Here is a 14222-nt window from a genome sequence, read left to right on the forward strand (position 1 = left end):
GGTTGTTGATACATTGGGGGCCTTTGAAAGCCTTGCCCCCTATTACCTTGTCCACCATTGTTGTTCCAACCACCTTGACCACCATTGTTGTTGTTCCAATTGTTGTTCCCGTTCCAATTACCTTGATTCCCCGAATTATTGTTCCCCCAATTGCCTCCTTGATTGTTGTTGTAATTCCAATTGCCACCTTGTTGATTGCCCCAATTACCTTGGGGTCTCCATTGTTGATTCCCTTGATTACCTCTATTCCCTTGATAGTTGTTGACATATTGGACTTCCTCACTTTGGTCATCAAAACCTTCATTCGAATATCTATTACCATCATTGTTGTTGTCATATTGTTCACAATTACCTATAGGTTGTTGTTCTCTTTGCCTCCTTTTCAACATAGAAACACCTTCCATTGCGTTGACGTGGCGCGGGTTTTGGAAGCAGAAGAAGAATTAGTAGCAGGGTATCAAATCGAATATTCAGGACCAAACACCTACTAAATATTAAGGTTGAATTTTACTCTTATTTTTACAGCTTCATTGCACGTGAATGTACACAGTTTTAAGGTTCGTTTGTCCATAATTTTTTTTCTTTTTTCCAAAAATATGTTTGACTATGAAATTGTGTAAGTTTTTTGAAGACCGTTTTTTCAATTTTTTTGAAATTTTATTTTCCCTCTCACAAGATTATAATATTTTTTCAAGTGAAATGTATATTTTAAATTTCAAATATCATTTTTAGCTTAACTTCAAATACTATTTTTTTCAAAAATTATTTTTATGTTTAAACGCCTACTATCCTCACTTGTAGAATTTTATTGGGTTGTTATTATTGTATGTCCAAACACCTACTAAATTTCACCAAGTACCTCCAAAACGAAAAAAAGGATTTTTTTTAATATTCACCTCAACCTCACTAGTCATTAAACCAAATCAGTAAACAGTCGCAATTCACATGGCAGAAGCAACCACCAAAATTAAGAGCTCATTTTCCATATCTAATCAACTAACTAAAGTCATAAATTTCGCTTTCTTTACCCCAATATCTTATTGGTTTTCCTTATTTGTGTGCCCCATTAAACTTTCTTGTCTATATATGCATAATTTAGGCAGAACTAGAAGATGAGTTTCACCAATTTGGCAGCTCTCTTTTTTCTTGTTCTTGCCTTGTTCTTGTTCTATAGATACACTTCTTTTTCTTCCCCTCAAACTATGGCTGAAGGATCCCCCAAATCCATTTATGATTTCACTGTCAAGGTACATACTTTTTGGGGTTTCTTAGTTCTTTAGTTTTCAAGTCTAATTTTGATTTTTCCCCTGAAAATTGAATGAAGATCCAATTTTTATTGCATGATTGCTTTTGAACTTGAACTTTATGACATGAATTGAGCTGAAAAATGAAGCAGTGAGGATTCATATAGCCGAGCCCGACTTGTTTGGGACTGTGTAGTTGTTGGTGTAGTAATTGCTTTTGAACTTTGGATTTGCTGTTATCTGGTCTTATATTTGTATTTCCTACTTTTATATTTTATCTTTTCATGAGAAGTTGCAGGTACTGACTCTTTGTTTTTGTTTGTCCTAATGTGTACTTTTCAATTTTATAATCCACTTATTGTGAGTCTAGTTTGGATTTTGTAAAGTATTAGATTTCATATAGGAAGAATTTGGACTGGTAATTCAAGTTCCTGCTGTTTGGTGCTATATGATAACTTGGGATCTTCAGTCACTTATTAGGAATTTGAGATGGAATGTTAAACTAGTTACGAGCACAAGTCTTACCTTTTGGCATGATAATTGGATGACTTAAGTACAATTAGAAATTTTAATATTACCAGAATTCAATAGGCTTGAGTATTCAAAGATTAGCAAATTATGAGGGAACTTTTTCTTCTTTTATTTCTTAGAGCATGGTTTTGAAGTTGCTAATGAGATTGAGAATGCAGGATATATTGGGAAATGATGTACCTTTGAGCAATTATAGGGGAAAGGTTCTTCTTATTGTCAATGTTGCATCAAAATGGTAAGTGAAGTGATCTAGTTACTATTCTCGGGTGTTTCTTTGCGTATTGCTTGATCGCTGTGATCAGGTGTAAACTTTTAGAACTTGGATTCCATTTAGAAGTGTCAATTTCTTTGCTAATTAGACTTATTACGACAAGGGAATAACTGTGATTAGATTGAGTTGCTCCAGGAGACTGAATATATAAAATATTATTCTGCTATTGGGCGTATTTAAGTTTTATTGTGCAATGTTGATGTTAATTGGTGCAAACTCGATGTATTTTTTACGGGTTTATTTCTGTATTCTGATTAATATTGTATTTTGCGAGTTGGCAATTTCCTTAAGGATGTCTTTCTAATTTTAATCTTTTAAATTTATTTTGGTCCTTGTGGATCCTTTTATTGGCTTGCCTTACTAGAGAAGTTCATAGCCGGTTCTCTAAACTTCTTGTAACTATTTAACCGTACAGTGCATGTTCAAGAATGCACCAACAAAAATTTGGTTTTAGTGTTCGCTTTGGCCTGTCTTGGCTGTTAATGCTGATTGGTAACCACATATCACAATGTCTACAACTACATGCGCAGGAGTAGCTTAAGTTAGTTGAAACTAGCTGCCTCATACTGTTGAATAAGAGAATTATAAAATTTGTTTCTCCATGGTGAAGTTGATAAGTGCCGCTATTTCTTTGGTCAATAGTAAAGTTTATCGAATGCATGCCTTTTGAAACTGTAGAATAATAAGAAATACAAATCTAAGTTGTTGTCTTCTCTGGCTTTGTTGCTTTAGTGAACTTTAAAACTGTGTTAACTTATGCCTTCAATTACTGCAGGTCTGTAATTTAGAGAATAAAACGGGGTGTTTGTTAGAGGCAAACTTTCCAGCTTTAATTGTCTTAGTTATCTCTCTTCCTTGCAGTGGTTTAACAGATTCAAACTACAAGGAGCTGAATATTCTGTATGAGAAGTACAAAGATCAAGGTTGGCAAGTCATTTTTACAAGTTTGTTTCTTCAATTTCAATCTGTGATGAAGTTTTCTGGTACTAAACCATATCACGTGGTCAGAAACATAATTATAGAAGTTTTATTTCAGGATTTGAAATTTTAGCATTTCCTTGTAACCAGTTCTTGTGGCAAGAACCTGGAACAAATGAGGAGATTCAGGAAACTGTATGCATCAGGTTCAAAGCTGAATTCCCTGTATTTGAAAAGGTAAAAGCTACTGTATGATAACCCAAACGTGTGTAGCTAAAATCATGCGCCAAAATTTGATCACGCCCAACTATGCCTTATAAAAAGGACTAAGCGGTCGTTGCAAATATAATCCGGTTTACAAGTCCGGAGTCGAATCCCATAGAAAACTAAGTCGTAGCTACAGTTGTTCAATATCGCTAAGAAACACAAGTCCAAACAATTTCCTAAATATAAAGATTATAATGTTTATTTTTATCTAATTAACTAACAAAAAAAAAAAAGCAGTAAAACTATCAATTAACAAGGCTAATGATTGGAGACAAGATTAAGGAGGTCTATAGTTATGATTTCCCCAATTGTCGGAATCCTTTCCGCTATGTTTTCTATAAATTTGCCTAAGTCTTCTCTACCAATCATGAGCACTCTGACTGTCGTAACTCTCTCCCGAGTAATTACCACAATTTACTAGACATATTCTCCCGAATTACGCTAGCTGGCATTAAGTACGGCTCACTCGGATCGCACCAAGGTTTCGTTATCCCTAATCCCACTTTTAAACCCTCCGTATTGATCCCTCATATACGCTAGGAGTGATGTTGTTCAACAACTACCTAAATATGCACTCTCTCTCCCGAGTAAAACACACTAAATAGGCACAGTCGATTAAGAGCTTTTCAACCAACCACAATATAAACGTAGTCGAACAAATAGAGAAAAATCTACAACAAATCTATATTAACGTAACAGGAAAATCATCCTTCAATAGGTTCTATCAAAACCTTAGATAACAAATTAGCTAGTCATAATAGTATGCATAACTACAATACTAGAATTCATAACCAATAATGGAAATAGGAAGAAGGAAGTGAAAAACTCGTAGAAGAATTCTCCGCCTTGCTCCTAGTGTATTCTTGCCTCCTTAGGTCGAATCCCCGGTCTCCTTAGCTTCCTTAGGTCTAAATTATGTCCAAACTCGATCTCCCTCGACCGTCTTCTCTTCTCGGTCTAAATTCTGTCCAAGGTGACATTTTTAGGTCTATTTATGTGTAGGAAAAGACCTAAACGTGTAGACCAAGTCCTAGTCAAACCAGGAGACGAAATAAGTTTTCAAAATTCGAACTGGACCTGTCCCCAAGCCTAGCGTCGCCAGCCTAACGCCAGCCTCAGCCTGGCCTTTGGCTGGCCTTTGGCTGGCCTTTGCCTGGCCTCTCATTTTCACTGTTCTCGAGCACATTTTCAACGTTTAAGTATCCCTTTTGTTCTACTTTCATCTCCAATTCACCTACACATAAAATAGACTCCATTATGTGCAAATAAAGTGTAATTTATCATTAAAGCATATAAAATGCAAGGCAGATAATGTGCGAAACTATGGAATTATAGCCACACATCAAAGGCTTTCTTGCTTCTTAACTTGATCACCAACATTTTGGTTGCTTAATTTACATTACTGCATATAAGTACAGTCAGACCTCTCTATAACAACATTGTTTGTTCCAATACTTTTTGGCTTTTATAGTGAATGACTGTTATAGACAAAAATTATTCAAGAATTACTTTTTTTTCCTTTTTAATGTTACATATAAAAGATAATAAAAATTATTCAAATTTAAAATCTTAAAAGATATGCATATTTCACTAATTAAATATTAAAGAAAGCTAATACGTTTTTAATAATCCATAACTAGACGTACAAAGAACTCCAAGGCAAATATTTTAAAGCTACAAGAAAAATAAATTCTTTATTGATGGAAGAACTTTGTAATTGTAGCTTGTTTCGTAGATCCCATTCTCATACTAGCGATATAACGTTGGAGTTAGCGCAGATTTGTGTCTAAACTTTCACCAAAAGGATATTCGATAGTTTTTCCTTGAAGGCAATCTAAGAGCTTAACTGTTGAATCTTCTATCTAAATACTTTTTGGCATTTGTCTATTTGGAAAGATATTATATGCACATCTTCAAATCTTATGTATTATGCAAGATGAAAACTTTGTCAATGGAAAAAATTGCACGCAGATTTTTAAAATTATTATTAGTAATCTTAGAGATTCCATATGGCTTTTATAGAGAGGTAGTTTTACAAAGTACGCTCTGCTATAAATATGCATGTTGCTGTTATAGGTAAAAAGCTGTTATAAAGAGATAAAAATTAACTTAAAAATCGGTTTCGAGGAAAACTTGACTTTTATAGTGAATGACTGTTACATAGGGATGTTGTTATAGAGAGATCTGATTGTACTTTTTCTTTTTCCCCAACAATATTAACCTCTGAAGATTCAATAATTGAATTTTTACCTTCTGATCAATTTCTGTTGATGCATAGTTGAACCATACTACAATGTGAATGTCACACCCGGATTTTCCACCCTCTGGAGTCGTGATGGCGCCTACTAGTGGAAGTTAGGCAAGCCGACCATTTGAACAAATTACCTTTTTCCCATTTTAATTCTTTAACAAGTGTGAATCAACAGTTTATAAACAGCGGAAATTTAAAACAAGCGGAAGAAACAATTAAACCATTTAAATAATTCCAACATGATTTCTTAATCAAAAACTACCCAAGACTGGTGTCACAACTCCACAGACGGTCTGAGAATTCTAATAACAAGGTCCGAAAAATAAATGCAACACTGTTTCTGGATTACATAAGTGAAACAGGAAGAAAAGATAGAGGGAGACGCCAGGGCCTGCGGACGCCTGCAGGACTACCTTGGATCTCCGTATGGACTGAAGGCAGCCACCCAAGCTAAGGTCCAAAAGCTGCTGCTCCGGGATCTGCATACAGTGCAGAGTGTAGTATCAGCACAACCGACCCCATGTGCTGGTAAGTGCCTAGCCTGACCTCGGCGAAGTAGTGACGAGGCTAGGACAAGACTACCAAATAAACCTGTGCAGTTAAAGCATATACATATATTGCAAGTAATAATAAAGGAAACTATCAGTTAAAGATGGGAAGGGGACATGCTGTAGGGGAATATCATTTGCCAACAGTAACTCAGGAGGAAAACATAAAAAATAATTTAAAATTCGCAGCAGAAGGAATAAGGAAACAAAACAAATCAATATCCACTTTTATCCTTTATTGTTGCGGCGCGCAACCCGATCCAAATCATATATAACTGTTGCGGCGTGCAACCCGATCCAAATATAATGTTGTTGCGGCGTGCAACCCGATCCAAATATAATATTGTTGCGGCGTGTAACCCGATCCAAATATAATATTGTTGCGGCGTGTAACCTGATCCAAATATAATATTGTTGCGGCGTACAACTCGATCCAAATATAATATTGTTGCGGCGTGCAACCCGATCCCAACATACAATTCAACACCAAACACAAAAGAGTCCCAGCAAGGGAACAATAAGGAAACAACAATATCCCGGCAAGGGATTCGACAGTAAGAAGTAAATACGTCCCGGCAAGGGAATCAGCTATAACTAAACTTGTGCCAACATTTAACTTCACAAAGAAACCTCAACTAGCACCAATACTCAACCATAGGCAATTTCTACGAGAATAATCATAATTCTTTCCCAACACAGATAATCAACAACTTAAGCATTCGTAGTACTTATTAAGAACACAACAGTTTCAATTTAAGACTCACGGACATGCTTGACACCAACGTATAGATACTCGTCACCATGCCTATACGTCGTACTCAACGAATAGCACATACTCCATCCGTTCCAATTTATGTGAACCTGTTTGACTGGGCACGGAGTTTAAGTAAAAAATGAAGACTTTTGGAATTTGTGGTCCTAAACAAGTTCAAATGGGGCCCAGAGTATTTGTGTGGTTATAAAAGCTTCTCATTAAGGGTAAAGTTGTAACTTTAAGCTAAATTGTTACCAAATTTAGAAAGGGTTCATTCTTTTTGGAATGGACCAAAAAGGAAATAGGTTCACATAAACTGGAACAGAGGGAGTAGCAAATAGGACACAATTCCTAATCCCTCAAGCTAAGGTTAGACCAAACACTTACCTCAAACTTTCGTGGCCAACTCAAGCCTCAAACATCGCTTTTCCTTTAGAACTCGCCTCCAAATTACTTGTATCTAATCCAAATTAATTTAACTAACATCAATAAATGCTAAATGATCCAATTCCAAGGCTATATTATAGGTTTATCATTTTTCCCAAAAAGTCAAAAATCGACCCCAGGCCCGCTTGGTCAAAACACAAGGTTCGGACCAAAACCCGATCACCCATTTACCCACGAGCCCGAATATGTAATTAGTTTCGAAATCCGACCCCAAAATGAGGTCTAAATTCCAATTGTTCAAAAAGCCCTAACTTTACCTAAATTCCCAATTTTCTACCATTAAAATCCTAGGATTTTAGATAAAAGTTGATGAAATACATTAGAGAGTTGAAAGAAATCAATTAGTGGACACTTACTTATGATTTGGGAAGAAAATCGCCCTAGGCCTTCCATTTTTGGTGAAAATTTGAAAGAGAAAAGGCTGAAGTTTATTTTAAAAGACTTCACTGCCCGACTCTCGCACCTGCGGTGCTTGGGTCGCACCTGCGCAAGCGCACGTGCGGAAAATTGACTGCTTCTGCGGAAATGACTAGGCCCGCTGAGGCCGCACCTGCGATAGGGGATCCGCTCCTGTGGAATCGCTTCTGCGGAAGCTTGTCCGCATCTGCGAGAGGGCTGGACCACATCTGCGGCCCTATATGCGCACCTGCGAGCTCACACCTGTGGTGCATGACTCGCAGGTGCGGTTACACCAGAACTGATGCAACAACAGTGTTTTTCCTAAGTCTAAACACCCCGGAACCTACCCGAAACTCACCCGAGCCCTCGGGGCTCCAAACCAAACATGCATACTAACTCAAAAACATCACATGAACTTATTCGTGCGATCAAATCGCCAAACTAACACCTTTAACAACGAATTTAACATCAAAATCCAAGAAAAATCTCAAGAACACTTAAGTTCCAAATTTCACTACTGAGGGTCCGATTCACGTCATTTCAAGTCCGTTTCTTACCAAATTTCACAGACTCAACTTAAATCACATATAAAACCTGTACCGGACTTCGGAACCAAAATATGGGCCCGATACTATCAAATTTCAAACACATTTCATTTCCAAAAACTCGTAAATATTCCATAAAATAATTTTTTTTAAAAATTCATTTCTCGGGTTTGGGACCTCGGAATTCGATTCCGGGCATACGCCCAAGTCTCATATTTTCCTACGGACCCTACGGAACCGTCAAAATGACGGTTTCGGGTCCGTTTACCCAAAATGTTGACCGAAGTCAACTTAAATTCATTTTAAAGGCAAAATTCATCATTTTTCACATATTTTCACATAATGGCTTTCCAGCTACGTGCCCGGAATGTGCACGCAAATCGAGGTGAGGAAAGGGGAGGCTTCTAAGGCCTCGGAACGTAGAACTTACTCGTAAATTAAGTGATGACCTTTTGGGTCATCACAGTGAACCGCGTAAACTGCAAAAGTTGTGCCTTGTCTCTGTCTTTTATCTCTCTTTCTTCTATAAGCCTTGCTCGGGAATTACCCATGGGACACAACATAACTCAAAAACTGTCCTAAGATGAAAACTCAAAACTATCCCCCTTTCTCTTCGTAGTTATGTTAAATGTATGTGTCTATAATACACAGACATACATAAGATGAATGAGGTATATAATGCCATACAATCCACATTAAGGAAATTTTTTAATTCAACAGGTTGATGTGAACGGGGATAATGCTGCACCACTTTTCAAGTTCTTAAAATCAGAAAAAGGCGGTTTCCTTGGAAATGCTATCAAGTGGAACTTCACCAAATTCCTTGTGAACAAAGAAGGAAAGATTGTGGAACGATATGCACCCAGGACACCTCCTCTTCAGTTTGAGGTCACCTAAACTGTTTTTCTTTTGTTCATTTATGTTCTACCTTTGCCTGTCAGTACTGGTCATTAAGTGTTCAGGAAATAAAAGGAAAATCTTTTCTTGTCTTAAGTGGTAAACTGTTACTCGTATTTTCGAGGCTGATATGGAAAAATTTTTTCTCTACATCTCGCCCAAATTTCCATCATGTGGTATACTGCAGAAGGAACATAATAAAGATTTGCGGTTCATGAGTATTATGGTTCTTTAGATAGAAAAAATAAATATATGCAAGAAGCAGATTGAAATAAATATTGCTGCAGCTCTTTTTTTTGGTCTGTTACTAATTTCTCTTCTCATTTTACAGAAAGACATACAAAATCTGTTGGGTTCTTCTTGAGCATCCAGGTCTGCAGCTTTCTTCCTCCCCCCTCCACCCCCTCCCCCTTTCTTTTTTCCTTCCTAATTTAGAAAAAATGGCAAGTTTGTATCCTTATTATGCATTGATAGATACGCTGTGAATAGGCATCATAAACCTCTAACATCATACTTGTTGAATTAGATATGAGTACATGCAGCGATGTAGGTAAATCCAATATACTCTTCTCATCATTATTCCACCGAATCTTTACAACTTTATTAGAAGAAAATGTTCCCGACGATTTTTCAATTTTCAGTTTAGCATTTAATAGTTGCTTTGAAATGTCCCTGGACTTCCCTGGCCCTCTTGAAATTTTCCTCGTAAACTACTTGCGCATGAAACAATTTTCGTAGTCAATACCTTTTTTATTGCACACTGGTTTATCAAAAATTGGATTTCTCGTGTTGGATATTTCCCCTAAACTACATATGCATCTGAAACAAACTAGAATTTTGAGAGAAGGTTGTCTTCTACTATTAAACCAGTGCTGACAAATAAATTAGACTCTAATTCAAAGAACAAAAAACACTCTTAGAATTTACTTATTGTGTCAAAATAGTCTTATGGATTAGTGTCTGACCAGGAAACATGATTTTTAGTAGTGCTGATCTTCATTTGCATAAAGTGCTATGGATTTTACCTAAGCTAACAATTATATTCTGTTTTATCTTTCAGGACTATCGAAAAAGAATCTGTTCTTTCTATAAGGCGAGTGTGAGACTCCAGCATATGCATTGACCTTTAGTTGGAAGGTTTAATTAGTTATATATTTTTTTCATCTTTCCTGCCCATGAGCTTGTTCAACCCCCCCCCCCCCCTCAATTCCACCCTCAAAACCCCCTTCTTTTGCCTCGTTGATGTACTTTGGTTGTGTAAACTCCGTTCTTCACATTGAATTTGTGAAAATAAAAGTTGCAGTAAATAGATGGTTGGAAGAAGCTTTGTAAATAAAGTATATCGACATATAAGCATCTAGCCTCTCTACCTTGATAGGGTATGGGTATGGGTATGGGTATGGGTATGGGTATGGGTAAGGGTAAGGGTAAGGGTAAGAGTAAGGTCTGCGTACATACTACCTTCCTCAGACCCCACTTATTGGAATGCACCGGGTATGTTGTTGTTGACATATAAGCATCCAGTGATGATCTTAATAACAATTGTGTCTGCAATAGCTAATTGGAGTATTATACGTAGTGCTACACGTCAAGGTGCCAAATATGAGGACGACCTCATGCTCTAGAAACGTGAATAATATCATGTGGCCACCATCAAATGATTTGTTAGAATCGGAATAAGCTTTTTGCCTTTGGAGTAAGACTTTTTTGCTTGTTTCTTTGGACGTCTCACCCCCAACGTGTGAAATATGCTTTATACTCAACCCAATGATTTATACTTTAGGTTCAAGTTGCAAAAAGTTATTCGACTCAGAACTTCATGCTAGTTTTCTTTTTGTTCCGTCTTATAAAAGCTTTCCAAGTAGTGTCCATTCACTTTGCCATAGGCATCTAATGAATTTATAGAAAATCAATCTGAAAAGAATATTACTAAGCAGTAGGTCGCTGTTGCTTATGCGACCTACCTTAATTTTTTATTTTTATTTTAAAATCTCAAAACTAACCTATCTAATCGGCCCTTTTAAATAATAGACATGTGTTATAGTCTAGTTCATGTTTTAAGGATATTGTTAAAAATATTTACTCATAATCGTAGTGGATCTAAGAATATAAGGAGATTAATTGATTGTTTACTTTCATCAACAGAGGCAAGAGGGCTTGCTCCAATGGCCACACCTACAACCTCAACATTGTGGGTTCGAGTTATTATTTAAAGGAGCAATAGCTCCAACAAAGGGGAATCAAAGGAGAGTGGAAATAAATAAAAAAAGAAAAAAAAATCCACAGAAAACATCTCTAGAGGATTGTTTCTTAAAAGTTACTATCTCTAAAAGATCAAACACAAACACAATTCATTCTAGCATGATCTGAATTTCCAGCCTCCGTGCCATCGCACTCAACACAATTCGAAAAAAATAAGAGAACTACATTGATGATTACAAGACTCAAAGATTAACAACAAAACCAGCAGCTCAGCTGCATAACATGAACTACATTGATGATTGGGGTCACGCTGTTGGTTTACTGATTCAAAGTCTGGTACTCAACTAATCCAAGGTCTCAAAGTCGTTCATGAACGTAGGCAGTAATGACTTCGAGTTCGGGATTTTACCACAACCGATTTGATTTATTGAGTTCAAAATCTATTATTTTATACTTATTTAACGGATTGATTCGGAAAATCCCATAAATAATTACTACTATTAACTATTCGGAATATCACATAAATAATTACTACTACTATTAACTACATCCTCCCCTGTTCATGAAGGGTCTGTAAGTACTCTTGGAACTCAAGAGTGGCAAATCCAATTTTTAAAGTTGCGGGTTCTAAATTGAAAGGGTCTGTACCAGTTACAAAATTTTTAAAGTTGTGGGTTCTAAATTGAAAGGGTCTGTACCAGTTACAGCATTCCTGTATAACAATCATTCACTATAAAAGGATTTTTATGTTATTTTTATAATATATGATCTCTATAATAGCACTTAACTATAACATCCAAAAAATATCGGAATAAGCGCGTAGAAAGTTTTGACTTCATATATAAGATTCGACCAATGCACTGGTTCTGCCAAACTCGCTGACTATAGTTGGATCTGCAACTGGCACAACAGGAGAAGAAATTGATTTGTAGTCTAACCAAGAATAATTCTGTGTTTAATCAACCATACATAGTAAACAAAATTGAAACATGAAGAAGAATTGAGATTGATTTTGATGTAATGGTTTTTCACTTCAAACTTTCAATGTACTGATGATACAACAATGATGATACACAGGTTATAGGGGGGTCAGATTTATTCCATGTATTGTTGGTTAATCATAGATCTGAAACATCTCTTCCTTCCTCTTCATGTAATATTCTTCTACATGGCTTTACCCATCATTGGACAAGATTCTTTTTTTCCATCTGTCTCCAGGTAAAGCTTCTTGGCCCTGTGGCCATAGCACCCTTTTCAAGATCAGGCATTCCATAGCATGATATGAAGAAATCAACCTCTCATTTCCCTCTGATCTCTGCTTTTTCTTCCATAAACTTGTTGACTTCATCTTCTCTTCTAATTACACAACTTGACAGTGCAGGCAACAGCTTGAGCCCAGTATTTTAGCCTTGCTTTCACATCTTCAGGATCATCACCTGAGGTAAGAAAAAATGCCTTGAGAAAGTACAAGGTGGAGTACTATGTTCAAGAAAGAACAAGAATTGAGCAACAAATTGAGAGATTTCATAGATATATGCAAGACCCAAAATCTATCTAGGTACTCCAAGAAAGAAACAGACACCAAAAACAGGATCTTTTTTTGTTTCAGTTTCCATTTTGGGATTCTGAGGAGAGGGTGTTCCGGAAACAACCTCTATGTCTGATTAAGGATAGAGGTAAGGTATGCGTATACACTACCCTCCCCAAACTTTGGGATTCTAAGGTATGTTGTTGTTTAGTTTCCAGTTTGGGATTAGTCCTTTTGTTCCAGAAAAATACTATGATCAGGCCGCAGATAAAGTTAAAAGGAACAAAAGATTCCTGAATCCAATACCAAAGACTACCTTTTTCTTTATAAAAATTGAAACTTTTTCATCTTGTAATTCCAATATGTGCTTCTCAATCTAACTAGACAACAACAGACCCTTTGCCAATTCCTATTATATACACATAATTCTGAACAAATAAAAAATTCCAAATACTAGGAAAAAAGGGAACTGAAATTTAAAGGGGTTTTTCCAAAAAGAAGATAGAAACTCACCAGGACTAGAGATCTTCCAATTAGCAACATGACCAGATCCAGAAGAAGCAGTATCAGACATAGAATCAGGACACTTCTGATGTTCATCAATGTACTTTTGGCTCATTGAATAACAAAGTTCAAGAGCTGGTAAAGTATTACAAAGCTCAGGAATTTCCTCATAACTGAACCCAAAACCAAGATCCAAACACCCCTTTAACTCCTCCAAATCATCATCTGTTAAACTCTTTGTCCTCCCTAATTCATCTTCATCTGAATTTTCTACATACCCTTCAAGAAAAACTTGGTTTTTCTTCTTCTTATTACTTCTACTATTAAGCCATATTGGCTCCTCAATATTCTTGAACCAACCATTTTGTGGGATATTATTGGTATTTTCATCATCTTCTTGAATCATCCAAGAAACTTCTTCCTCCATTTGATCTTCCTCAAATTTAGATGATGGCTCAATACCATTATCATGGAAAAAGCTTTCATATGACCTAGATCTTGAAGATGTTAAATGAGAGAAAGTTTCCATTTTTCTTTTTTCAGTCTTTTTTCTCTCTGTAAAGAGTAATGATATGTGAAGGAAGACTCAGCTTATAAAGAAGACTCAATAATGGCCAGCTGTTTATGGGGTGGATGCACATAGGTCATTATGTACATACTACATGAAATTATAGACCAATATGCACATGCACATCACTTCAACATTATTTTGTCTAGAGTATATTAGTTTAGACTATACTTTATTAATTAGCTATATTATTATTTGTTGGGCTCTTTTTTTTGTAAAAAATGAAGACTATAATTTCCTAGTAACTGGTAAGTTTGTATAGAAATGACATCAGGTAGCCACTCTATTAAGCTGCTATTGAGGAATTAGCTAGTTTGTCTTTAATTTCAGTTTTTTTATTTGATTTTT

The 14222-nt window shown here is 36.2% G+C and overlaps 2 protein-coding genes across 3 annotated transcripts; one reads left to right on the forward strand and one right to left on the reverse strand.

Moving 5' to 3' along the window:
• Positions 1-1010: 1010 nt before the first annotated feature.
• On the forward strand, positions 1011-10409 carry LOC104226582 (probable glutathione peroxidase 2). Of its 2 annotated transcripts, XM_009778610.2 has the most exons (7): positions 1011-1247; positions 1934-2010; positions 2908-2969; positions 3083-3201; positions 8896-9063; positions 9404-9444; positions 10133-10409. In XM_009778610.2, exons 1-6 carry the CDS (start codon positions 1113-1115, stop codon positions 9434-9436), a joined length of 594 nt encoding a protein of 197 aa, XP_009776912.1. In that variant the 5' UTR covers positions 1011-1112; the 3' UTR covers positions 9437-9444; positions 10133-10409. The 2 variants fall into 2 exon arrangements, with proteins under 2 accessions (XP_009776912.1, XP_070003659.1); XM_070147558.1 differs by lacking the exon at positions 10133-10409 and having other exon boundaries at positions 1099-1247; positions 9404-9448.
• Positions 10410-12284: 1875 nt separating this feature from the next.
• Positions 12285-13878, reverse strand: LOC104226581 (uncharacterized). The gene is made up of 2 exons (XM_009778609.2): positions 13316-13878; positions 12285-12710 (listed from the first exon to the last, which is right to left on the reverse strand). Exons 1-2 carry the CDS (start codon positions 13833-13835, stop codon positions 12631-12633), a joined length of 600 nt encoding a protein of 199 aa, XP_009776911.1. The 5' UTR covers positions 13836-13878; the 3' UTR covers positions 12285-12630.
• Positions 13879-14222: the final 344 nt, after the last annotated feature.

This window comes from Nicotiana sylvestris, chromosome 6, assembly GCF_000393655.2.
Source record: "Nicotiana sylvestris chromosome 6, ASM39365v2, whole genome shotgun sequence".
NCBI lineage: Eukaryota > Viridiplantae > Streptophyta > Magnoliopsida > Solanales > Solanaceae > Nicotiana > Nicotiana sylvestris.